We start from the raw sequence: 26487 nt of genomic DNA, 5'->3' as shown, positions 1-26487 counted from the left end.
ATCAGTACGTGACTCATGAAGCATCAATGAATCTGCTGATTACAGCTGATGATAAAAGAAAGTGGAGCCAGACTGAGTGAGATTATCAGTCAGTGATTTTTAATTGACAGCTCTGAGTACGAGGACCCCACCCCCTCCCACACACACACACACACACACACACACACACACACACACACACACACACACACAGATCATTATTTCTCCTCCTTGTCCACACGACTGGACTCAGGAATGGGAGAAATCATTTCACTGTGCTGAGGTGGTTTCAGGTTTCTGCCTCAGCCAATCAGATCAGAGGAGCTGACAGGTGGACACTGATGTTTATTGGAAAATTGCTGTGAGTGAAAGTACAGTTCTGGTATCAGAGACAGGCAGAGGCCACCAGGACTGCAGGTTAGTCCACATGAACACCTGGAAACTCCCAGCTCAGCCCAGGCTGGCACACCGTCAGCCACAGTTAGTCTTCCTGTCAGTGATGTGTTCGGTCCGGACTAGCAGCGCTCAGGCTCAGTTTGGTATCAGTTTGGTTCGGGTTAGTTTGTCCACCTCAGCATCATGTGATGATCCAGGTTCGCACACGTTAACCCAGCTGTTTTCATCTCTGATTAGTTCTTGGAGTGTTCCGTGGGCGGAGCCTGAGCGAGAGCTCCCACAGTGCCTCCTCGGCCAGGTGATCACTGAAGTCATTGAAGAACAATATGATGTCATCATTGGGCTGCAGAGAGTAAGGGCTGCAGAGAGACAGGGATTCAGGTGTTACTTCAGACAGGAAGCACAGACAAAGTAACAGCACTGACTGGAAGAGTACAGGTAGCACTGCAGCTAACTGACGCTTGTTGGTAGCTCCTCAGGGTGTACAGGATGTTAAACTGCTGCCAGCGTTTAGAGAAGTTGACCTGTGAACCCTGTGATGTCATCAAGGTGTCAGGATTCCCCAGGTGGACAAAGGTCAGGTCCTGTAGGATCAAACCGCTGGATAGACAGGTCAGAGAGAGAGACAGGTATACAGTGGGATACACAGGTGTGAACATACAGGTAGGGTATATATAGAGTGATATGCAGGTATGAACATACAGGTAAGGTATACAGGGAGGTTCCACTTCAGCCAGAGCGGCTCTGTACGCTCTGAAGGATGAGGAGCTGTCGATCAAAGAGCTGTACTCCTCCAGAGCCTGAGAACACAAACACACACGTCAGTCATTATGAACACATGAAAGAACCTTCAGCCAATCAGACGACTGACAGACCTCAGCTGTGCTTCTCTGCCAATCCAGGCGTCGTAGGGGGGCGGAGTCCAGCGCCGACAGGATGGACAGGTACGAGTTAAAGTTGTTCAGCTTCCTCAGGTGCTGCAGGGACACACAGCAGTCTGTTATTGACATGGCATATGTGTCGTGACCCTGACCGACCCTGACCGACCCCTGACCGACCCTGACCGACCCCTGACCGACCCTGACCAACCCCTGACCGACCCCTGACCGACCCTGACCGACCCCTGACCGACCCCTGACCGACCCTGACCGACCCCTGACCGACCCCTGACCGACCCTGACCCGACCAGCCCTGGACCTCTCTTAGCCGTACAGCTGTTCTTGCAGACACTGATGTGACTGATTGATGCAGATTCATCCTACCTGAGCTCCACCCAGGCCCCGCCCTCCACCTGTGTGTGTGTTTACCTTCATGACTTTCAGGAACTTCAGCAGCAGTTTCTCTCTGTCCTGAGGTTTGTCCTGAAGGATGATGACTGAACGAACCCTGAACACACACACACACACACACACACACACACACACACACACACACACACACACACACACACAGAGTCTGTAATTATTCCTGAAGGTCAGAGACCATAAAGAGGTGGTCTCTCAGTGGAGCTAAGCCACAGAGGAAGGTTCAGCACCAAACCAAACATCCTGCAGTCACGTTTCCAACGGGAGTGCCGTCACTGATCACACAAACTTCACACTACACCATTTGTTCCTGTGGTCTAAACGTCCAGCTTCAGACGACAGGTCAGTACGAGGACAGCGGCATCAGAAACAGCTGAACTGTTCACACTGATACACACTTATTTCATTCTGTTCATCAACAGAAGCAGTGTGTTGTTGTGTGTGTCGTCATGTCACGTGTCGTGTCAGGGTTTTACCAGAAGGACACGTTGTTGAAGTGTTGTGTGAACTCTGTCAGGTTTGGACTCTTCTCCTCATTCTGCTCTTTAGACCACAGCAGCACTTCTGGAAGCTAGACCGGTGAGACAGACAGGTGAAAGACAGACAGGACAGGTGTGACGCAGACACACTATCTTTGTGGAGACAGGTGAAAAACGTTTGTACCTCGATCTTGTAGAAGAGTTCAGAGTCCAGCAGAGTCAGCTGTTCAGCTAAATCCTGACTCCTGAAGTCCAGCAGAGTCCCCGGTCTGAAGGACAAGAGGAGAGACAGGTGACGTTCAGAAGCTGACCAATGACAGCGCAGAATGTCCGGTCAGTTGAGTGAAGTTACCTGGCTGCCACACCCCTGGCTGCGAGGGGGCGGAGTGACTGTGGAGAACCAATCAGCTGCCACCTCTGCTCCATTTTGGACAGGATGTTGGAGCGCAGCAGGTGAGCCAGTCCCAGCTTCCCACTGGTCAGGAGGCTGGTGACCAGGTCCATCAGCAGCAGCAGCAGATCAGAGTCCAGCTCCATCACACTGCACACGCACAAAGTATTAGTCATGCCTATATTACGTGGCCAAAAGTATGTGGACAGCTGTACAGACCAGCCTAGCTCTTCAAGCTAGACTTGGTTTGGAGCAGTGACACCTGGGAGGCGGGACTCAGGTCCAGTCCTGAGAAAGTTTTTTCTTCTTCTGTCTTTTGGGCATTTTGACCCTGACTCATCCTGGTCTTGTGGACTTTTGGCTCATTCTTGTCTGGGACATTCTCACTCAGACCTGTTTGGATCTTTTGGGTGTTCTGACCCAGCCTTGTGGACAGGTGTCCTGACTCAAGCTTGTCTCCGCCTTATGGACATTCTGACTTGGACCTGTCTGGATTTTGTGGGTGTTTTGGCTCAGACAAGTTTAACTGGGACTTGTCTGGATTTCATGGGCAGTTGACTGACTCAGACTGTTGTGACTTGGACTTGTCTCTGCATCAAGCCTAAAATCTTTTGTGTCTCCCAGTGGTCAGAGGACATGGTTACACAGTCAGAGGACTCACTGGCATCCACAGAATGGGACATGTTCAGGAAATACCTGAACATTTGTTCGTCACTGAACAAAATGCCTGGACGACCTCTGAGCTGTGTGTCTGTGCTGAAAGACTGACGGGGTGTGAATGGAATCTATATCCATCCAACATTAAGACTACTTTTATTGGAACTTAGTTGTGGTCGACAGGTGACAGGCTTCAAAAACAAAGCCTCTGATTGGTTCAGGGGTGTGTGTATGTGTCTCACCACAGCTCGTCCACCACTCTGCCCAGCAGGTGGAAAGTCTTATTGGCAGCTTTCAAGTCTGCAGGTTCACGTCCTTCACACAGGTGTCTGTACGTGTCGATGGTTAAAGATTCACAGCAGAGTCAGAGCTGGACAACAGACTGGGCTCAGTGAGCGGTGTTCCTCTGTGTGCTGGCAGGTTAAGTGTCAGTTTAAGGAGTTAAAAATACCTGGACAGACCGAACAAGTCAGAAGAACAGGTGAGATAAAACAGATACCTGCACACTCTCAGCCTCCTCCTCTGCCTCGTTGTCTGTATGAAAGCCACTAAAACTGATTAGTAAACTCATCTTTGTCCACATTTTTAGACTGACGATACCTCAGGGACCAACAAGTCCTCAGGGATGCAGCTTGAATTTGCAGAAAGTTGAAGAAAAACAGTCGATATATCGTCCGGATCACTGTCCTCCTTTTTCTTTTATTCTTAATAATCAGTAGTGAGATGCTGTTGGACCCTGAATACGCCGTCGCTGTGGTTTATTGTGTGTTCACACCTTTGCTGCACAGAGACAACAAACTGACCAATCAGAAACCTTCGTTTACATTTCACTACAAAGGATATCTGTACTGTAGTTTGCTGATGACATCATTTGGACTGATGAAGGTGCGGTAGGTGAAGAGGAAGGCTTCAGAATACAGGTCCTGTTCTACACACACACACACACACACACACACACACTCATGATTGATTGTTGCTTGTTTGGGCAGATCTGCAGAAAGGGAGGAATGTGATCAGGACTTACCGGTGCTGCTGTCAGTCTCTGTGGCGTAGACCAATAGGATCTCAGGAGAGGCTGCTTTCACGTCTGGCCCCTCCTCCTCCTGAGGCAGTCAGAGGTCAGTTAGGAGTCAGTGAAAGGTCGTCCAGAGGTCAGAAAACAGGGTAAATTTAGCTATTTAGCAGAAAGGTCGGGGCCATACCTCGGGCTTCATGGTGATTCTGTGGAGGATCTCCTGCTGGTAAGTCAGCAGCACCTCCTCCTGCTCCTCCCTGCCCCCCCTGTCATGCTCCTCCTCCTGCTGGAAACTCTGAAAACTGTACAACAGAGTTCCGTCACTAAGTCTGTCAAGTCAGGTCAGTTTGATTTACACTGAACTGAATTCTAACAGAGGTTACCTCAGGTCAGTCATACAGAGGTTCAGTCCAGACTAATATGATCTACAGAGAGCCAACGTTTCCCCCACGAGCAGAGGAAACACACAAAGCCTGAACCAGAACTGACTCTGATTTATCAGAGGAAAGGTTTCAGCTGCTCTGAAACATGGAGAGGAGGTCTGAGGGGGTCTGAGGAGGCCTGAGGGAGGTCTGAGGGAGGTCTGAGGGGGTCTGAGGAGGTCTGAGGGGGTCTGAGGAGTTCTGAGGGGTCTGAGGGAGGTCTGGGGAGGCCTGAGGGAGGTCTGAGGGAGGTCTGAGGGGGTCTGAGGAGGTCTGAGGGGGTCTGAGGGAGGTCTGAGGGGGTCTGAGGAGGTCTGAGGGGGTCTGAGGAGTTCTGAGGGGTCTGAGGGAGGTCTGAGGAGGTCTGAGGAGGTCTGAGGGGTCTGAGGGAGGTCTGAGGGGTCTGAGGAGGTCTGAGGGGTCTGAGGGGTCTGAGGAGGTCTGAGGGGTCTGAGGGAGGTCTGAGGGGGTCTGAGGGGTCTGAGGGAGGTCTGAGGGAGGTCTGAGGGGGTCTGAGGGGTCTGAGGAGGTCTGAGGGAGGTCTGAGGGAGGTCGGAGGGGGTCTGAGGGAGGTCTGAGGGGGTCTGAGGAGTTCTGAGGGGTCTGAGGGAGGTCTGAGGAGGTCTGAGGAGGTCTGAGGGGTCTGAGGGAGGTCTGAGGGGTCTAAGGGAGGTCTGAGGAGGTCTGAGGGGGTCTGAGGGAGGTCTGAGGGGGTCTGAGAGAGGTCTGAGGAGGTCTGAGGGAGGTCTGAGGGGGTCTGAGGAGTTCTGAGGGGTCTGAGGGAGGTCTGAGGAGGTCTGAGGGAGGTCTGAGGGGTCTGAGGGAGGTCTGAGGGGGTCTGAGGGAGGTCTGAGGAGGTCTGAGGGGGTCTGATGGAGGTCTGAGGGGGTCTGAGAGAGGTCTGAGGAGGTCTGAGGGAGGTCTGAGGGGGTCTGAGGGAGGTCGGAGGGGGTCTGAGGGAGGTCTGAGGGGGTCTGAGGAGTTCTGAGGGGTCTGGGGGAGGTCTGAGGAGGTCTGAGGAGGTCTGAGGGGTCTGAGGGAGGTCTGAGGAGGTCTGAGGGGGTCTGAGGGGGTCTGAGGGAGGTCTGAGGAGGTCTGAGGGGGTCTGAGGGGGTCTGAGGGAGGTCTGAGGAGGTCTGAGGGGGTCTGAGGGAGGTCTGAGGGGGTCTGAGGGGTCTGAGGAGGTCTGAGGGAGGTCTGAGGGGGTCTACCTCCCAGGAACCACAGTGAGCCTGAGTTCTGGGAGCTCAGTGGGGGAACAGGGAACTATGATGGTGTCTGATCACTGAGGGCACTGTGTATACCTGTGTTTACAGGTATACGTCTTTGTTGATGCGTGTGTCTCACCTGTCTCTGCTCTGGTTCACTTCGTTGTGTTTGTCGTCTTCAGCTGAATCCTGATGACGACAGAAGCAAAATAAATTCACGTAAATGACCAACGAAGCTAAAGATCAAAATCTGATCAGGCCACAGAACAGTCACCATCTCTGATAAAAGCCAGCAGCTGCAGGTGAGGCCACGGTCCTGTAAGCAGCCAGGTGCATCAGTACTGACAGCTGGGACCTGGTTCTGCCTGAGATCAGGGACAGAACCAACCACAGTCCACTTCCTGTCCTCTCAGTCCACAGAGTTTACAGGACTTTAAGCTTCAGGTTCGTGTTATAAACACTGACTTTGGTCTTTGTAGAATTTACATTTCGATCCATTAAAGAAGCAGTAAGTAGAGTCCTGTAGTTACTAATGTAACTTTAGTTCATACATGACCTGAACAGAGGCTCTGTGAACAGGAATAAAATGATGTAGTGTCATATTAAACAGTTCAGGTAAAACACCTGTCGTGTCTCTGGCTGTTACCTGCTGTTTCTTCTTGGGTGGTAGAGCCGGAGCAGGAAGCAGCTCAGGTAAGGGGGCGGAGTCTGTGTTAGGCAATGTGTGTGTGTCCAGGTGTGTGTGTGCGAGCTGGTCGGTGGTCTCCACCTCTCGCTGTCTGTTGCTGTGACTCTGACTGAAGGTGGGAGGAGTCTGGTAGAACATGGCTGCAGACTGAGCGCTGTAGGACGAGCAGAACTGCAGGTACTGATGGACTGAACACGGACAGGTACAGAGAGAGACAGACAGAGACAGAGAGACAGGTCAGAGGTTCTCAGACTGAGGCCTCACCCTGGGGTTTAGCTGGACAGTTGAACAGGGACAGGTGTGTGCAGGTGTCAGCTGCAGCAGGGACAGATCATGAAGGTACTTTAAAACACCTGGAGACTGATGCTCTGAGAGCCGACGCTGGTCCTGACTCAGAGCGACGGGAGCTGATGTTCTGCTGCTGCTCTCATCAGCAGAACATCAGCAGTCGTTCCATCTAATCTTAAATAGTTTGGAATTAACTTCTGCTACAAGGTCACAAAGGAATGAAGAGTTCAAACCACAGCGTATCGATTATTGGTTATTGATCAGCTGATTCAGCCGCTCTGTTTTTACTCACTGTGTCGTTTCTTCTCAGGCAGGGGAGGGGGGGTCTTACTGGGGGACAGGGGGGAGGACAGAGGCTCATCAGGATCAATGACATCATCACACTGGGCGGAGTCCTGCTTCAATGGGGTGGAGTCAAACCCCAAAGAAGGTGGGGCCTGAGAGTTTGTCATTCCTGAGGTTCAGAGACAACAGACAGAAACAGGTGAGACAGACAGATACTTGCAGAGAGACAGACAGGTCAAGTGTTTCCTCACCTGCAGTGCTGCGTCGTCTCTTTTCTGGGAGGGCAGGGGGGGGTGAGGAGGGGGGAGGAAGAGGAGGGAGAGTCTCAGAGGAGGACAGGTCCGTATGGAGGAAGTCGTAGTCTGGATCCTCCTCTGAGAGGAAAAACAGACAGACTGAGTCTGACTTAAGTCAGGATTACTTCTGATCTCAGATCAGTCAACAAGCAAACAAACTGGACATCATTATGAGGTGGGCGGGGCAATCCCAGCGGACGGGCGAGAAGCGGGGTCCACCCTGATCAGGTGTCCGGTCTCTCACAGGGCTGACGGCCTGTTTTCGTCAATTTACTGACTGAGGCAAATTAAAGCTTCGCTCTGCTGCCAAGGATCAAACAAGTCATCCAATTAAAGACATAAGACGGCGAGTCCACACACAGCGAGACAAAGACAAACCTTCAGCAGAGACAGCATAGAACTCACCAGTCTCTACTCTGTTACCAGTATCAATAAAATCCCACTTCAGAAAAACGTAGGATCCAATAAAACAGGACGGCCTCTGTCTCTGTGTGTGTGTGTGTGTGTGTGTCTGTGTGTGTGAGACGTGTGTGTGTGTGTGTGTGTGTGTGTGAGACGTGTGTGTGTGTGTGTGTGTGAGACGTGTGTGTCTGTGTGTGTGTGTGTGGGGTGTGTGTGTGTGTGACGTGTGTGAGGTGTGTGTGAGGTGTGTGTGTGTGTGTGTGAGGTGTGTGTGTGTGTCTGTGTGTGTGTGTGTGAGGTGTGTGTGAGGTGTGTGTGTGTGTGTGTGTGTGGTGTCTGTGTGTGTGTGTGTGTGTGTGTGAGACGTGTGTGTCTGTGTGTGTGAGACGTGTGTGTGTGTGTGTGTGTGTGTGTGAGACGTGTGTGTGTGTGTGTGTGTGTGAGACGTGTGTGTCTGTGTGTGTGTGTGTGTGTGTGTGTGTGGGGTGTGTGTGTGTGTGACGTGTGTGAGGTGTGTGTGAGGTGTATGTGTGTGTCTGTGTGTGTGTGTGTGAGGTGTGTGTGAGGTGTGTGTGTGTGTGTGTGTGTCTGTGTGTCTGTGTGTGTGTGTGTGTGAGGTGTGTCTGTGTGTGTGTGTGTGTGTGTGTGTGTGTGTGAGACGTGTGTGTCTGTGTGTGTGTGGTGTCTCTGTGTGTGTGTGTGTGTGTGTGTGTGTGTGTGTGTGTGTGTGTGTGAGACGTGTGTGTCTGTGTGTGTGAGACGTCTGTGTGTGTGAGACGTGTGTGTGTGGGGTGTGTGTGTGTGTGACATGTGTGAGGTGTGTGTGAGGTGTGTGTGTGTGTGACGTGTGTGAGGTGTGTGTGAGGTGTGTGTGTGTGTGTCTGTGTGTGTGTGTGTGAGGTGTGTGTGAGGTGTGTGTGTGTGTGTCTGTGTGTGTGTGTGTGAGGTGTGTGTGTGTGATGTGTGTGAGGTGTGTGTGAGGTGTGTGTGAGGTGTGTGTGTGTGTCTGTGTGTGTGTGTGTGAGGTGTGTTTCTCCAGCAGGAGGCAGCACTTCATCATCTTGCTGCAGACAGGAAGAGAAATATACAGCTTCCTATTTCTGGACACCGACAGGAAGTGATGTCACTCACACCCACTGCTGTTGACTGGAAATGTATGTGTGTGTGTGTTACCACAGTGTGTGCTGTCAGCAGCTGAGTCTGCTGAGGAAGAAGAGCATCGCTTCCAACAGCCGTCGTCCTCACACTCCTGTAACACACACACACAAACACACACGCTGAACATGTGTTCACAGAGAATCTGGTTTCCACGCTCAGTGTGAACACATGAAACCGGTTTCAGACCAGTTCCACGAACTGAGAAGCTTTAAAGTGAAGTTGATCTGTGTCAGAGTCTCCAGGGGTTTGACGGACAGATCTGTCCACAGTCAAACACCTGGAGTCTCTGCTGTGTATCAGATATGTCCACAGACAGAGACAGTCCGAGGACCAAAGGTTGTCTTCTTAACTTTTCTTCACATTTCACAATAAATGACAAAAAACATAAAAAGACGCAAAATAAAAGTAAAACAAAATAACTGAGAGTTCAGTTCCTGTTACCGTGGCAACTTGTATTTGATCATACATACACTGTGACTGACGAGAACGGGTTCATGAACGTACCTGTTGTACCTGTGTGTCAGATTCAGGCTCTCGTCTCATTGGTGCTACTATGGCAACCCTGCAGGAGGCGGGACCTGGCAATGACTGGCGCTTTTTAGGAGGCAGAGCTGGAGGACTGAGAGACAGACAGACAGACAGACAGAGACAGATAGAGACAGATAGAAAGAGAGAGAGAAAGACAGACAGCATTCAAAACAAAACTTTAGTTCTAGTTATTTCTGTTTACACAAAATTTGACAAAAAGATCATGAACTGAGAACCACAGAGTTCTGTCTGACAGAACACAGAACCTGCTGCACACAGAGAACGTTCCGTCAGTCTGTGGAACTCACACCCGGAGCTGAGCCGAACCCACCATCAGAACCCACTCAGCATCAGAACCCACTCAGCATAAGAACACACTCAGCATCAGAACCCACTGAGGATCAGAACCCACTGAGGATCAGGACCCACTCAGCATCAGAACCCACTGAGGATCAGAACCCACTGAGGATCAGAACCCACTCAGCATCAGGACCCACTCAGCATCAGAACCCACTGAGGATCAGAACCCACTGAGGATCAGAACCCACTCAGCATCAGGACCCACTCAGCATCAGAACCCACTGAGGATCAGAACCCACTCAGCATCAGGACCCACTCAGCATCAGAACCCACTGAGGATCAGAACCCACTGAGGATCAGGACCCACTCAGCATCAGGACCCACTCAGCATAAGAACCCACTCAGCATCAGGACCCACTCAGCATCAGAACCCACTGAGGATCAGAACCCATTGAGGATCAGGACCCACTCAGCATCAGAACCCACTGAGGATCAGAACCCACTGAGGATCAGAACCCACTCAGCATCAGGACCCACTCAGCATCAGAACCCACTGAGGATCAGAACCCACTCAGCATCAGGACCCACTCAGCATCAGAACCCACTGAGGATCAGAACCCACTGAGGATCAGGACCCACTCAGCATCAGGACCCACTCAGCATCAGAACCCACTGAGGATCAGGACCCACTCAGCATCAGGACCCACTGAGGATCAGGACCCACTCAGCATCAGGACCCACTCAGCATCAGAACCCACTGAGGATCAGAACCCACTGAGGATCAGGACCCACTGAGGATCAGGACCCACTCAGCATCAGGACCCACTCAGGATCAGAACCCACTCAGCATCAGAACCCACTGAGGATCAGGACCCACTCAGCATCAGGACCCACTCAGGATCAGAACCCACTCAGCATCAGAACCCACTCAGGATCAGGACCCACTCAGCATCAGAACCCACTCAGATCAGGATCAGGACCACACCCTCTGATCCGTCTCTCACACCCTGTTCCTTGTCTTCCTCTCTGCTAAGTTTTGCCAGTTTTGAGATTCAGTTCATTACTGTGTGTTTGTCTTTGGTCAGTGTGGACAGACCCTGGGACCAGAGCTGCAGTGGACTGGAACCAGTCTGGATCACTGAATCAGCAGATGGTGTATTCTCAAACGAACAGATGGACGTTCGTCCCCTGTCCCAGGGCTGAGGTGATCTCAGTCTGGATCCAGGTACAGTCCTCCAGCACAGGTCACCTGTCCGTTTGTCACCTGTCCACCCTCGCTCCTGGCAGGGAGCGCTGCAGGTGTGTCCTGGACATCTGCTCGGACTGAAATTTGTCCCATGAGACAGAAAACACTGATCATCTGTGAGGAAATGGTTTGAGATTCAGTTTAATCTGATTATTGAAACATCAAACTGTGGAGTTTCAGACTCATGGAGAAAATATTTTCTCTCCTCTGACTCTGAATCTCAGTTCCTGTCCACACTGAGCAAACAGGATGGAGGAGCAGGCAGATGAAGGCGTTCGGACGTTTCACCGTGTGGAAGCAGATCAGGAGGATTCAGGACTTACAGCAGGACTCGGTGTCACGTGACCTGCTGGGACTTTAATGTTTCATTTGACGTCTGAAATAAAAAAGGAACAAAAGCAGCTGAAACTGTCTGCTCACATTTTTCTGTCTCTCTCACTTCTTCTTCTTCTACTTCCTGCTGTCAGTTAGCACAGAGACAGGAAGCGCAGAGAAAGGAGGGGGGAGGACGAGGACGTGATGGCTTCAGTGTTTCTACTTCCTGTTTCAGCCGCCGATCTATTTCTGGTTTTTCACCTCCGACCGACCGAAACTCACAGTCACAAGATCATTCGGGTTTTTACATCAGAGATTTAAATTCACTCAGTTGCACATTAATATTCCTCACATGCGTCCATCATTTCATTTCTCAATAACAATAAATGATCACTCTGGTTTCACTGTTTTAAATTCTACAGTGAAAAGGACTCGGACGTTTGAAACCAGCTGTGATGTTTAAACTGATTCTTTCTGCAGAAAACTGAAATATTTCAGCACATCAATGAAAACGTGCTCACACATTAAATCCAGCATTTTACAAACTTTCTGGAAAAAAGATTTGAAGGTGAAATAAAATGTGAGCCTGTGTCTGGGACAATCCGTCCTCGTGTCCTCGTGTGTCGACGCCTCAGAGATAAATGTTTTTGCTGTCGTCAGTCGTTGATTTCATTTCTCTGACTTTGCTAAAAACGTGAAACTGAAAACTTCACTCGAACAAAATGTTTTATTTTCTGCTTCTTCTCATGAACCTGAGATCTCAGACTGTCCTCTGGACATCAGGACTCACCTGAGTCCCTGGGGGCGGGGCACCTGGGGCAGGGGCAGAAGCGGCTTCGGAGGGGCTGAAACCTGCTGCTCGTCCTCTCTCCCCTCCGTCCTCACCCCCTGCTTCCCATCCTCCTCCTCCACAGGAGCCGCAGGACTCCTGCAGGTTGATGTCCCTTCTGATGTCTGCTGGTCGTCAAACCCTGAGGTTTGTCCCACAACAGGCTGTGGTTGGACAGGAGACAATGGGACGGAGCCTTCTTGTCTCTCTGCAGCCAGTCGAACCAGATCCTGTTGGACATAACAACAAACACAAAATAATAAGACAGGGCAAGACAGGATGAGAAAGAAGGGACAGGCAATAAAAAGACAAACAGGTCACAGAAGTACAGTAAGGACGAGACAGGACACAGAGGACACTACTAACAGGACAAAACAGTGGGACAGGATGGAGCAACAGGAGCTATAAAGACCAGGGACAAAACAGGACAGGAGAGAGGAGGACTTCAGGGGACGGTACAGGATGCACAGGTCTTTTTGTCTGTCCAATCCTTCATGTCCATCTCATCTCCAACAGTGTCCACTTTAATTCAGACCAACACCAGACCACTATTTGTCCTCACCTTGACCCCGTCCAGTACGGCCCTGATTACCATGGTAACACTGACTGTGGATTCCTTGTTGTCATGGGCGACGCCCTGCAGCATCATTTGATCAGTCCAGCGAATCAGCTGAGCCAGAGACAGGTAAAGACGAGTAAGACAGGCTGAGATGGTTTTACTGTGGAGAAGACAGACAGGGACAGGACAGGGTCAGAAGACAGGTCACTCTCTGATGTCCAGGGTCAAAGATCAACAGGTGTCATCTACCTGTTGTGCAGGTGTGGCTCCAGCTGGACCAGAGTCTGGACCGCCTCCAGGACGCCGCTGGAGGCTCCGCCCAGCAGACCCCCAACGACAGACTGGTCCAGGACCAGTTTGTTCACACCAGGTCTGTCCACTCCCAGTCTGTCCACCACGGCTTTGAAGTACTGCAGAGAGCTGACGATGGCCCGCTGCTGGTCCTCTAACACACACCCTGACTGCACACACACACACACACACACACACACACACACACACAGTCTATTAATGGAAACATTTCCCATCAGCCCTCAGGCTGCGGATGATCTGAACAGGAACATTTGTGACAATCATGAGGACTTGAATTTGTGAACACATGAATTGATCTGCACCGTTTCAGACCATGAGCACTGTCCGTGAGTGACGTGGACTGTCCTGTCCTGAGAGACAGGAGGAGGAAGTGTGAGACTTCCACAGGGAAGAACCTGTTATTATTACTTCTATCAGTGTGTGTGTGTCTGTGTGTGTGTGTCTGTGTGTGTGTGTGTGTGTCTGTGTGTGTGTGTGTGTCTGTGTGTGTGTGTCTGTGTGTGTGTCTGTGTGTGTGCGTGTGTGTGTCTGTGTGTGTGTCTGTGTGTGTCTGTGTGTGTGTGTGTCTGTGTGTGTGTGTGTGTGTCTGTGTGTGTCTGTGTGTGTGTGTCTGTGTGTGTGTCTGTGTGTGTGCGTGTGTGTGTGTGTCTGTGTGTGTGTGTGTCTGTGTGTGTGTGTGTGTCTGTGTGTGTGTCTGTGTGTCTGTGTGTGTGTCTGTGTGTGTCTGTGTGTGTGTACCTTGCACTGCAGTGTGTGTTCCTGCAGGTTCAGATCAGGTGGTTTGCTTCTCTGTGATGGGGTGTGTTTGATTCGCTCCGTGCGTCTGATTCGCTGCGAGTGGAGCTTATCCTTCAGCCTCATGGTGAGAGACACAAACTGAGAAGAGGCTGAGGAGAAGGAGAGGATCATCATCATCAACTACAAAATAAAAGCATCTCAGTTTAAATAAACTCTGAAGGAAACTGACAGGATATCAATGTTTTTAGCCTGTGGTGGCTAACAGTTAGCATGTCTAAAAGAAGGAAGAGAAGAAGAAGAAGAAGAAGAAGAAAAAGAGGCTTACCAGTCTTACTCTCACCCCGGGAGGACATGTCTGCAGGTGGACAGGCAGACAGCTGGTCACAGATTAGCAGAGCGACAGATTAATCGTCTGCTCTCATGTTGAACAGTCTCACTCTGTCTGTCTGTGTTGGTGTCTCTCTACCTTCTTCTGTCTTCCTGTCCCTCTGTCTCTCTCTCTTTGTTAAAATATTTCTGTTTTCTACCTTTCTCTCTCGTCCCGCAGCTCTCTCTCTGTTTCTGTCTCTTCCTTCCTCTCTCTCTCTCTCTTCCTCTTTCTGTATCAGTTAAAGAAAATCCTCTCAGTGAGGATGACGATGATGATGCTCAGGTTTACGGAGCATCTGTCAGTCTGTGGTGCAGCAGCTCCACCTGCTGGCTGGAAGCAGGCTCATGTTTTCACTTGTCTCTTGTTTGTCTGTAAAAAGCAGAGACGGTGGGATAGGACATGGTCTGGGGACGAGTCCATCAGATTCAGCTGTGGATCCAGGATTTTTTATCACTTAGCACTGAGAGCATTTTTCACAGTTCCCCAGGAAAAACTATTTAATAAAAGACGTGATGACTTTGTTTGGGACGGATCCTGATCTGCTTCTGACCATGTTACTGACAGAGCTGCAGCTCAGCGTGGACGGATCGTCTCAGGTCATGTGGTTCAGTGTCTGTGATGCCAGATCAGCCGGTTACTCTGCAGTAACAGGAAAATAAAACCTGGATCCGGTCTGACAGAGTCACGGCTCTGTGGATCCATCAGCTCCTCAACCAGCACCGAGTCCTCCTCAGACCTAGGAACCTCAGAATCAGCTGGAAAACCTGAGGAACATTCAGGTTTCTCGTCCATCAACCTTCAACCAACTAACTTTAATGATTTCTTCATCTAAACATCCACCTGTCTCTGAGACAGCGCCTCTCTACTGGATCAGTCTCTGTGCCACAGTCCTTTAAAGGTTCAGCGAGATCTTTCTCCACTGTGGCGTCTGCTGGGACGTGTTGGATCTGGTAACTTTGATCCAGAGACTTCACACCTTCACCAGGTGGAACCAAAACATGCAGGCAAACTGAATCCTGAGAAGTTAGAGGCGTGATGTCTGGGTTCACACCGGCCAAAGCTGCTCCACCGACTTTCCAAGTATCCCAGTTTTCCAGTGCAGGAGCATCATTTATTTTTGCAGTTGTGATGCCACTGTCTAGGCAGAGTCTTCTTCACAATCCAGATGAGAATATGAGCGACGCACACGCTGTGTCACGTCCTCAGGACTCCGCCTTTGATAAAGGTGAACTGCGTGAACTTCTCACTGATTCCTCTGAGTCCAGTGTTTTCTGAGGCGTGACAAACCCCAGATGAAGCTGAGTGAGGTTGTAAGGAACTGACAGAACCGTGAGAGGTGCTGCGGGACAGGTGCTCTGCTGTGTGTGCACATACTGAAGGCTGATGTCTGAACATCCACACAATCACGTGGAAGCAGAAGCTTCCTGTTTCCCCTGTAAAGCTACAGATGTTCGTGTGTGTGTGTGTTTAATTAAAAAAACTGGACTCGTCTTCATTCACACAAACTTTATTCACAGCAACATGTCTCTGTCGGCCCTGATCACATGACACTAAGATACACAACACAGCTACACACATACACACACTACAACACACACACACAAACATAAACACACACACACACACACTACCATCTGGGCCGCAGCTTATTCTTGTTTCATAGATGTGTATATATGCAGTGATTCTGTAAACATTTATTTTAATAGCACAGAGAGAACGATCCACGATCACTGGAGTGTGTGTGAGACCGAGCTGCGTTCAACACGCTGCCCTGCGGCCGCCTGTCAACACTTCACTGATCAATAAAGAACATTCAAAATCACAGCACGCCTTTTGAAAACAGCTGAATGACCATGCTGACATGAATCTGAACACGAGGACGCTTCACAGCCACAGACACACTCTGCTAACACGTGTTGTGTCGAACGCAGCTCAGAGCTTCACTAACTCTACAGACAGCACAACGTGAACAACACACAGGCAGAAGAAATAGATCAGCAGTTCCAGATTCATACAGTCTGTGGTTCAGTGAGACCAGGGTCTGGATCAGTGCTCAGACTGTGGATTCACACGTCAAACCACTGGAAGTTCCACAAACACTTCTATTGCTACACACGGTGTTTTACACGACAATTATGAAATCATGTTGATCCCAATGAAAAACTTCATTCCACCAGTTTCTAATAATTCCCCGCGATGTTTCCTGGAAAAACTCTGGAAGTGACTCTGTGACGTTGGTTGGTGAGTTTTCGTGGCTCAGTTCACTTGGTTCAGGTTCACTTCATTAAATCCAGATCATTTTCTTCTTCTTCTCAGGAAACACACAAAGAATTTATTTGGAAATGACAGAACACAAATCAGACTGAAGTTACCGAAACCACCACAACAAACTGGAACCAATTCCAACCAGTTTGAACCAGATTCAAACAAATGGAATCAGTTCAGAGGTTAAACACAGGAATACAGGAAACAAGGTGACAGCTACCAGCAATAAACGCCACACTAATGAGAAGTGCAGATAATAAATAAATCAATAAATAGATCAATAAATACATAAGTTAGAACAATATGTAAACTTTACACTGTAAAGAAAACTTCCCTCAATGCATCGAGCATAAAACTCCTCAGCTCAACACACGAGAGATGCAAGAAGAACACAGCTCAGTGTTTCCCACAGAATTAGACTGTGCGTGGCATGGCGGGGGCAGGGCCGGGGGCGGGGCGGGGGCGGGGCGGGGCTGGGGGCGGGACTTGGAGCGGGGGCAGGGCCGGGGTCTTTATGTTATTGTCAAAAATTATAAAAACTGTTCTGGTTCATTTTCATGGACAAATTAGGCAGGAAGGTGAACAAACAGGTATGGGAGGGGCAGAGCAAGGTGAGACAGTAGGGATTCGACCACAGGTGACGTTGTTCTTTCAGAAGTACGAAAAAAAGACAGAAAAAGAAAGAAAAATGCTAAAGCATTTGGCGACCTGCTTTAGCATTGCTCTTTAATATTCCTGGGCCCAAGTAAAGTCTGTGTGTGGGAAACACTGCAGCTCCTACAGTACTTTATAAACCTGATGTGAGCTGTGCTGCCTTGATGTGATATGACAGACAGGCAGGCAGCTGACCTGTCTCACTCTCCTGACAGCAGACAGACAGCTGGACGACATATTTATACACTCACTATTGCAGTAGAACTTTGCTGATCATTTGCTATATATTCATAATGTGCTGATAATCAATATCATTATTATAATTATTACTAATAAAGTTCACAGTAACACAGCATCATCAGTGGAGACCAGTGGAACAGCTCAGTAGAGACACAAACACACACTCAGGTCAGGTTAACCCTCAATAGAGGACTGGGGGCTCTCTCCATGGGCGGGGCTACCTTTACTGGGACGACTGGGAAACAAAACGACAAAGAAAGAGAAAAGAAAAGAGGAGAACAACAGTGAATCACAGGAAAAATAAACAGGCAGGGGGACTGAGGGGCAAAGGTCATTCAACAACGTGTGTCAGTCAACAACTGGCACTCTGCTGGGACCCATGGAAACCGGTTAGACCCAGTGGAAACCAGTCAGAGACAGCAAACCAAAAAGCAAAACATTTTAGGGTCAAAGTTCACAACAATGAATAAGTAGTGGTCTGACGTAACCACTCAGCACCAGCTGAAACAGATTGATTGAACCAGTTAGAAGCAACTGGTATGAGTCCAGATCACTTAAAACTAATTGGAACCAGTTAAAGCCAGAGGGTCAGGTCTGGTTGGAACCTGTAAGAACCAGTTAAAACTGGTTAGATTGTAATGGTAAATAAAACACTTAGTGAACAGATGGAGTGGAATACAGTGGAGCAGATCCTCTGCTGCGATGAATGCTTCAACCTTTACGCTGATGACACTGAACTGAGCGTGACACTGCATCTGTGATGTCATACAGATCGGTCGTGGTTTTTCTCCTGTGAACGCCTCCCTGAGCAGCACCAGAGACATACGAGGTGACCTGAGCAAACACAACATGCACTGGTTTTACAGCTGTGGGAACCATGGAACCACGGACCCAGCTGAACCAAGCAGAAACCCAATAGTATCAGTAGAAGTCTGCTGGAACCAACTGAAACCAGTAGGAACCTGTTGTAGCTGGTAAAAACTGTTGGTGCCAGCTGGACGTGACTGTACCTCGCTGAAACCATCTAGAACCAGCAGGAACACGCTGCATTGAGCAGGAAGAAACAGGAGCTCGTGGGGACGAGAAAATTGAACCAGCTGGAACAAACTAGGGACGAGTTGGATCCAGTACAACCGAGGCAAACCTGCCTGTAACCAGCAGAAAGCTGCTGGAACTAACTGGCATCAATAAAGACCTGCTGGGACCTGGTCATATATATATAAGAACAAATGAGATCCAGTTGGAACCGGCTGAAGCAGTAGGAGGTGGTGTGATGCAACATGAAATGGAAGAGAGACCGGATGGAGTCCAGAACCACATGTGGACCACTGAGCCTGATCACTGTGTTAATCAGCTGAGTCTTCACAATTAATCTGGTCTTTGTAGTTTTGTGTGTATTGTGTGTTCTTTGTGTGTGTGTGTGTGTGTGTGTGTGTGTGTGTGTGTGTGTGTGTGTTAGAAGGAGGATTCAGAGGCTGGTCTGGCAGATCGTGACGGAGATGCAGGAGCCCTCCGACTGGAGACAACAAACACAGACAGACAGACAGAGACAGACAGACAGACAGTCAGCAACAGGTTGATGGAGCTGTCAGTCACATGGCTAATTATAATGCTGAGGGAGTGGGCGGGGTCACATGGCGATGACAATCTGATTGGAAGATGACATGCTCGCACACACACACACACACACACACACACACACACACACAGAGTTGGTGAGAAACAGTGACATCACACAGACAGCTGACGTACCATTGGTGAACTCCTCACTGGTCACTGATAGAGATTCTGAAAAAATAACCATACATGGTCAATATGGGGGGGAGGCAGGGAGGCAGGGGCGGGGCTACCTGCTCTGACACTGACACACCTGACAGCTTCCTGTTTAGTGTTATGAGGTACAGTTAGAACAGGATGTGTCCATCATTTTCCCACACACACACGCGCACACACATATCTTTGTGAGGACACTCGTTGACACGATGCATACCCTGATTCTAACCTGAACCCTAAAACCAGGTGTGAACAGTCATTTAAAGGTGTGAGGACCAAAATGTCCTCACTTTCCCAAAGTGTCCTCACTTTGTAACGTCCATGCTAAAACTGGTCCTCACAAAGATTGATGTACACACACACAGACACACACACGCTGATGCCCTGAAGTGGGCGGAGTCTCATCTAAACTGGGTTGGAAAAAAGATATGAGCAAACAGGATCACACAAACAGACAGACAGGAAGACAGAGACAGACAGAGATAGAGACAGATATGCAGCCCGGCAGGCAGACTGACAGAGAGACAGACAGATAGGTGGACAGACAGACAGTCATGGCTCCAGGTGAATGTAGAGGTGGCAACAGTTTGTTCGTATCTGTGAGTCCCACACAGAGGTGATTCAGGACATATTAGCTTAGCTTAGCACAAACACTGGAAGCAGGTTGAAACTGTTAGCCTAGCTCTATCAAAGTAAATTAGCGCTGGTGCTAACTTGTAGTCAGAGCAGATAAACAGATTAAATTAGGTCCTGTTGTTGTAGCACGTCTGATTTTACTTCATCAGCATGTGCCAACATGTCAGTCAGAAAATCTGCCTGGGCACCGACAGTATCTGAACCCTCTTTAGTTTAAGTTGCAAACACTCCGTCATGGAGCAGCTTTACAGCCTCATCTCAACTTGTTGGAACCATGTTTTTGATTTTGTTACTTCAGATTTGTGCTCAAAAGCTTCCCCCTGCTTCCACTCTCTGTGCTAAGCTAAGCTAAGCTAAGCTAAGCTAAGCGTAGACCTCTCTTTGTACTGAACTCAGAGACTTCCCAAAATGTGGGACTGTTCTTTGAAAGTTGAGCGAATGTCCTGAGATTAATGATGAAGAGGTGATGATGAGTCCAGGAATGAAGAGAAAAAGAATGAGCAGAGGGAGGAGGCGAAGAAAGAAAGACCTTTCTTTCTTTTCCGTGTCTGTGCAGGTTGTTTGTGGATCGCTGCTTTTCTGTCGACAGCACCAACAAAGAAGAAACTCTGCCCACAAAATACTTGATGTTCTCACAAGCTTCATTTTCCCTGATAAAAACTGTCTGGGGTTTTTCTGGGTCCAGTTTGATCAAATCACACATCTTTCATTTCAGTTATGGTGAAAGTTACGGATTTACATTGAATCTACAAATAACATTTAATCTGACGCATATGTGATGCATTAAAGGTGCCATGTGTGTGTTTTTGCTACTGCTACACAGCTAACGTTAGCAGTCGACACACCATGAGCTTCAGCCATCATTTCATTTAACAAGAGGTTAGAGTACATCCTCTGGACAGCACTGCATCTTCATCCTTTCATGTTGGACTGAGGGCAGACTGAATGCTACAGTCTCTCACTATCACAAAGTGGTATTACATGACGGGACAGAGCTAGCTGGTTAGCACACTAACTTTAGAAGAAGAAAGTAAGTGATTGAAAACGAGAGTAAACCGTGGTGTTGCTGAAGTTATTTTGGTACCACGTGGTTGTTGGATGTTTTCGTCAGCGGGGGCTGAAGCTAATCTGCGTCTTTGTGTGTGTCGTAAACCAAACTGGACACAGTGACATCTTTACCAGTCTGACCTGAGACACTGAACATTGCAGTGTGGGACATTAATGTTTCCAGCCTCTGTTATTTACGACAACAGCAAAAAAAAGTTTGATAAAAAACTGTTTATGTCAGAAAATGTAACGATCAGCTTTAATTTTTTTGTCTTTTAGCATTTGATATCTGACTAGTCCCGTTTTTATCTTTATATTTTCCAAGATGGAGTTTTACAGTGAACACATTCAGTGTGAGTGCACGTGTGGTTACCTGGGGACTCCAGGTGGGGGTGCTCTGTTGGGCCGGGAGGGGACAGAGGGCGGGTATCCAGGGTCAGGTGACACTGCGGGACGAGAAGGGGGCCCCGGGGCTGCACGACCACCTGGACGAGGAGGTCCAGGTGGGGCCCGACGCTGGGGTGTCGGACTGGACATGGGAGACCTGGGGAGACCAGACCAGACCAACTCAGGGATGATGAACATACAGTACCTGCTGCACCTGAGTAACACCTAACCTGTTTCTAGATTACCTGCGTCCTGATGGCATCCCTGTCACCTGCAGCCAGGAGTCATCGACAGGCGGAGGCATCGATGTGGTGACGGTGGAGGTGCTGATATCACCGATGATATTGAGGCCTTCACGCAGAGCGTGGTACATCCTCAGCATCTCATCACGGCGCTGAGCCTGGGTGAGAGACAGAGAGAGAGAGAGAGAGAGAGAGAGAGACAGAGAGAGAGAGAGAGAGAGAGAGAGAGAGAGAGAGAGAGAGAGGAGAGAGAGAGAGAGAGAGAGAGAGAGAGAGAGAGAGGGAGGGAGGCCATCAGGATTTTTCCTCTGAGGATCAGGACCAGGATCAGCACAGTCTGCTGTTCACAGGATCCTCAGATATATAGAAACCTGAAATAAACAAGTTTAATTAATAAATTCAACTGTGTGTCCACCTGTCTCTCTGTCTCAGGGTCCTCACCTGTTCCTGGGACTCCTCCATCAGGGAGTTCTGGTCTCCACAGGAGTAAAGTTGAGCCAACAGGTCAGAGTGGATGAACTCTTTCGTCTGAGGAGCAGCAGAGGTCACATGACTCGTTACATCACTGCAGGTGTGTGTGTGTCTGTGTGTGTGTGTGTGTGTGTGTCTGTGTCTGTGTGTGTGTGTGTGTGTCTTTTGTTGTGTGGACTACCTTTGCCAGTCCTCACTTTCTGAAACACCTTCAAAGGTGTGTTTGAGGGTTCGGACCTGGTTTGAGGGTCGGGTTGGGGAAGGTGTTATGTCAACATGTGTCCCCACAACTGATATAAGACATGAATGTGGGTGTGAGTGTGTGTGCCATACGTTGTTGACCATCAGGTGCATGATGGTCTTGGGGATCAGGTCTCTGACAGTTCGGTGGATGATGGACAGGTACGAGTCTACCAGGTTCCGGACAATCTCCACCTGACGCTCCAGCTGAGGGTCCAGACTGTGGATCTGCCCGTCGCCGCTCGACTCCTCCACCTCCACCTGAAACAACATGGCTGCTGATTAACAACATCCTGTTACCAGTAACCAGGAGACACTCGAGGACCTGTCCTTCTATCTGCACCTGTTACCATGCAGCTACATGCTAACACCTTCCCTCTGCACTGTGGGACCTGCTGAGCTCTAACGAACACGGTGAACTTCAGAGTTCAAACTCAAAGGTCAAAAACTTCAGTGGGAGCTTTAACACCAGTCGTGTTTCCATGGTTTCCATGGACACAAGCGAACTGATCCCTAATCTGATTGGTAGTTATATGGATGTTATATGGATTTTTGTAGACCTACAGAGGACAGATCGTTTACTGAGCAGCTTCACCAGGAACAGGAAACAGAAAGCGACTCACCTTCTCTTTGTCCTGCAGGAGGAGGAACAAAGCAGAACATCAACATCATGACGAATCGTCTGTGATACACACTGATAATGTACAATTATAATGATGAGAGAAGTGGAGCTGTAACACTGCAGTAAATAAGATGTAATAAAGATAATGAAGGAGTAATCCTGCAGTAATTATGTATTAATGAAGCCGTATTAATGAACTGTACCACGCTGCGTTCAGGGTACACTCCAGCTCGTAGGAAAGAGGCCTTCCAGCTGTCCACCTCCTCCTGAGACTCACTGGCGAGCTCCAGCTGACGGTAGTCCTTATACACATTCCTACAACATTCACATACAACACGTATGAACATCAGTCGAGTACAGAACCCTGATTTAATCAGAACCATCCCGAGCGCTGCTGCTCAGTTATTAAATATGGATCAGTGCATGTTTACAGAGGCACGGACCTGTGCTCAGTGTTGAACAGAGCGAAGACGTGTTTGCTGGACATAAAACTTTTCTCGATGTCTTTCAGTTTCAGGTTGTCCACAGGCAGCATGTACTTCTTCTCCTTCTCCTGCAGGGGGAGACAACAAGAAACAATGTTCAACTGTCAACTGTGGCTGGGTCATGGACAGGTGGACAGGTGTGTGTGAGTGTGTGTGTGAGTGTGTGTGTGTGTGAGTGTGTGTGTGTGTAAGTGTTTGTGTGTGAGTGTGTGTGTGTGTGCGTGTGTAAGCGTTTGTGTGTGTGTATAAGTGTGTGTGTATAAGTGTGTGTGAGTGAGTGAGTGAGTGTGTGTGTGTGTCACCTCATCGTCCTTGTACCAGGACAGTGTCTCCGCCGTCAGGACAAACCAGTATTCTTTAGCTCCTCCCTTCATGATGCCGATGTTGTTGATGGTGAGCCAACCTTTACGGATCACCTGCACAGACCAGGTGAGCCATGATGTCATCAACACAGACACAGTGACATCTGTCATGTGACCAGTTAAACAGCAAACCTCCTTCTTCTGTATGTTTACCCATTCACACACACACACGCACACACACACAAAATCACTCACCATGATCTCGTCCTTGTTGCCATGGTAACAGGGAGGCAGGGAGAGGGGATGGAGAGACATAGTAAGAAAAAAGGAGAAACATGAATGAGGAGACGCCCCCCCCCCCCCCCCCCCCCCGGTCACCTGCAGCCACTCACCTGGTTTCCTGCTGCTTTCTTCTTGTTCATCTGACTGCTCTTCTGCTGAGCGCTGACACACAGATCACATGTCAGTGTTTGTGTTCAGAGCTCATTCACAGCACTTCCTGTCCTGATCCTGCGTCTGTCAGGGCTCAGGTGAGTTACCTGACAGACCTGAACAGAAACCATCTCCAGTTTTATTGTGTGGGTGTTTATTTCCTGTTGAACTGATTCTGATGAACTACTTTTACATCTACCTGCGTACCTGTTGGTACAGGGTACCTTTAGCTGTGTACAGTTCTCGGCTGCTCTCTCCTCCTCTACTGATCACAATCACAATCTATATGATTTTTTTTCACAGATGAAGAAAAGTGTGCGTATGTTCAGGATTTCTCACTTTGCGAAGCCGATAAAGTCTTCGTGGTTTGTGTTCACGTAGGCCAACTCGATGTCAATCAGCAGCATCACCTGCAGAGACAGACACGTACCACCTTCTCATCTGCTGCACCTGAATACACCTGCAGCCACGCTAACATGACAGTGAAGGAAGGGACATGGAGGAGTGCCTGACTGTAGATACAGTGAGTTAGTCTGTGTCAGAAACAGGAAGCATCAACCATGTGACCGACCTGGTCTTTGGAGCGACTCTCTCGGTCTCTGATGTGCTGAGTGACAATTCTCTCCATCTCCTCTCTGAGCATCGGATACTGAGCCAACTGAAAACAACAGAGGTCAAAGGTCAAATGTCAGGGGTCGGAGTTCAAAGACCGAAACAAACCAGAAATATGATCTAAAAGAGGCTGTAGAGCTACAGAGACGGAGGAAAGGGTTCATCACTTTAACATCTTCTACAGTCAGCTGGTCTGCAGCAGCACCAGCAGTAACAGTAGCAGTAACAGTAGCAGCAGTATTAGCATTAGCAGCAGCGGTAGCAGTATTAGCAGTAGTAGTAGCAGTATTAGCATTAGCAGTAGCAGTATTAGCAATAGCAGTATTAGCAGTAGCAGTATTAGCAATAGCAGTATTAGCAGTAGCAGTATTAGCAGTAGCAGTATTAGCAGTAGCAGTAGCAGTATTAGCAGTAGCAGTATTAGCAGTAGCAGTATTAGCAGTACCTTCTGTGTACACTGCCTGACGGTGTTGACCAGCTCACTGATCACCATGTCGACACACTTCTGACACGGCTCTTTAATCTGAGCGATCTGACGCTTCACGATCGTCTCAAACGCCATGTCAGGTGTGAACAGACCCGTCCTGAACACAGAACACAGGTGAGTCAGGTCACACTCAGGTACCGTACCATGTAACAGACACATACACCTGAACACACCAGGACTTTAAACTCACCTGATTCCATGAATATTTTTGATGGCGTAGCTGATCTCTTTACGAAGAGTCTTCTCATCACTCTCCAACTACACACACACACACACCATGAGAACTGACTTAATGTTGCAGCAGGTAAAGAACGTTCCCGTCAGTCGCGTTGCTGAATCAGAGCACACGCTCAACCTAAATGGAACGCAGCCGTTGTTTCCATGGTTTTCTTCATGATGTTGGAGTTGGTGTGTGTATGTGTGTTTGTTTACTTGTACATCTATCTTTGTGAGGACTAAAAAAAGCATAGAACTTATGGAGCGAGGACATTCGAGGACACAACCACTCCTCACTTTTCACCCCTGAAACACCTTAAAATGGCCGTTTGAGGGTTAAGGTTAGGGTCCAGGGAACGCACTGACAGTGAATGTCCTCAGAGAGGTATAAGCATCAGTGTGTGTGTGTGTGTGTCACCTTGACCAGTTCGAATGGGAAGCGTTCGTGGAAGATCCGGTTGATCTTTGCTCCTCCTGACAGCTCGTAGGTGTCGACCTGATCTCCAGATCCTTCGATCCGCTTCTCAAAGTCCACTGCAAACTGCTGCACCATCCTGACACACACACACACACAGCATGTGTGGTGTCATACCAGTTTGTGCATCATGACATTTCCTGTGATCATGTGACATGGAGTTGTGCTGTCAGGTGACGTCATATTCTGAATCTTGGTAACGAGATCATGTCAGTTCGTGCTGTTATACGTGTGTGCAGTGTGTCGCAGTGTGTGTTACAGTGTGTGTTACAGTGTGTGTTACAGTGTGTGTTGCAGTGTGTGTTGCAGTGTGTCAGTGTTGTGTGTGTTTGGTGTACTGACTGCAGCAGGGCCTTGGTCTTGCGGCTCGGGTCGTCCGGTCTGAAGTTCTTGTACTCCTCCACCTCCTTCTCGATGGACAGCAGCTGGCTCTGCAGTTTGCTTCGTAAGCCCGGCAGCGTGTCCCGGATGTGGTTGGTCAGTTGCTAGGGGTAACAGAGAAGTTCTGTTACTACGGTTACAGAGGAAACAGGAAACTATTTTAATTCATTAACTCTTTTACACTCATTCTGACTGTCCCACAGGAAACTGTCCTCTGCTACAATAACAACATGATTGTTATTTATAGTGTCCCATTGACAGGGGACACTGGGACACTGTGGCAGCTCAGTGTCCCAGTGACAGGGAACGTCCAGCGGGATACTGAGCAAGATGTCTGACCTGAGACTCTGAGACA

The 26487-nt window shown here is 49.0% G+C and overlaps 2 protein-coding genes across 2 annotated transcripts in view; both read right to left on the bottom strand.

Moving 5' to 3' along the window:
• Positions 1 to 110: 110 nt before the first annotated feature.
• Positions 111 to 14355, bottom strand: LOC121184153 (rap guanine nucleotide exchange factor 1-like). The gene is made up of 23 exons (XM_041041611.1): positions 14121 to 14355; positions 13796 to 13944; positions 12995 to 13206; positions 12749 to 12905; positions 12148 to 12416; positions 9473 to 9587; positions 8984 to 9059; positions 7364 to 7486; positions 7120 to 7281; positions 6498 to 6727; positions 5991 to 6040; positions 4409 to 4523; positions 4231 to 4309; positions 4050 to 4134; positions 3449 to 3541; positions 2511 to 2699; positions 2343 to 2427; positions 2156 to 2250; positions 1683 to 1761; positions 1251 to 1352; positions 1078 to 1175; positions 835 to 975; positions 111 to 734 (listed from the first exon to the last, which is right to left on the bottom strand). The coding sequence occupies exons 1-23, from the start codon at positions 14146 to 14148 to the stop codon at positions 599 to 601; spliced, it is 2868 nt and encodes a 955-aa protein (XP_040897545.1). The 5' UTR covers positions 14149 to 14355; the 3' UTR covers positions 111 to 598.
• A 1352-nt stretch (positions 14356 to 15707) lies between these two features.
• Positions 15708 to 26487, bottom strand: part of LOC121184154 (dynamin-1-like) — an 18717-nt gene continuing 7937 nt past the window's right edge. The window contains exons 7-23 of the mRNA XM_041041612.1: positions 26094 to 26236; positions 25695 to 25830; positions 25251 to 25318; positions 25019 to 25157; positions 24533 to 24619; positions 24301 to 24371; positions 23922 to 23973; positions 23785 to 23796; positions 23530 to 23643; positions 23186 to 23295; positions 22946 to 23057; positions 22744 to 22755; positions 22214 to 22381; positions 21851 to 21937; positions 21413 to 21567; positions 21154 to 21324; positions 15708 to 17559 (exon numbers count right to left, since the gene is read on the bottom strand). Coding sequence (XP_040897546.1) covers positions 17499 to 17559; positions 21154 to 21324; positions 21413 to 21567; positions 21851 to 21937; positions 22214 to 22381; positions 22744 to 22755; positions 22946 to 23057; positions 23186 to 23295; positions 23530 to 23643; positions 23785 to 23796; positions 23922 to 23973; positions 24301 to 24371; positions 24533 to 24619; positions 25019 to 25157; positions 25251 to 25318; positions 25695 to 25830; positions 26094 to 26236 — 1698 coding nt within the window. The 3' untranslated portion in view covers positions 15708 to 17498. The remainder of the gene's footprint in view (positions 17560 to 21153; positions 21325 to 21412; positions 21568 to 21850; positions 21938 to 22213; positions 22382 to 22743; positions 22756 to 22945; positions 23058 to 23185; positions 23296 to 23529; positions 23644 to 23784; positions 23797 to 23921; positions 23974 to 24300; positions 24372 to 24532; positions 24620 to 25018; positions 25158 to 25250; positions 25319 to 25694; positions 25831 to 26093; positions 26237 to 26487) is intronic.

The sequence above is a fragment of the Toxotes jaculatrix genome, chromosome 7 (assembly GCF_017976425.1).
Source record: "Toxotes jaculatrix isolate fToxJac2 chromosome 7, fToxJac2.pri, whole genome shotgun sequence".
Lineage (NCBI taxonomy): Eukaryota > Metazoa > Chordata > Actinopteri > Toxotidae > Toxotes > Toxotes jaculatrix.
The sequence above is the reverse complement of the archived record's forward strand: the minus strand, read 5'-3'. Positions and strand labels throughout refer to the sequence as shown.

Excerpts from the sequence above, each read along its gene's own strand:
- LOC121184153 (XM_041041611.1), bottom strand. The coding sequence starts at position 14,148 with ATGTCCTCCCGGGGTGAGAGTAAGACTG. Across the intron at positions 6,728-7,119 it reads GCCTGAGAAGAAACGACACA|TCCATCAGTACCTGCAGTTC; the intron begins GTGAGTAAAAAC and ends GTCCGTGTTCAG. Across the intron at positions 2,700-3,448 it reads AGAGTGGTGGACGAGCTGTG|TGTGATGGAGCTGGACTCTG; the intron begins GTGAGACACATA and ends GTGCGTGTGCAG.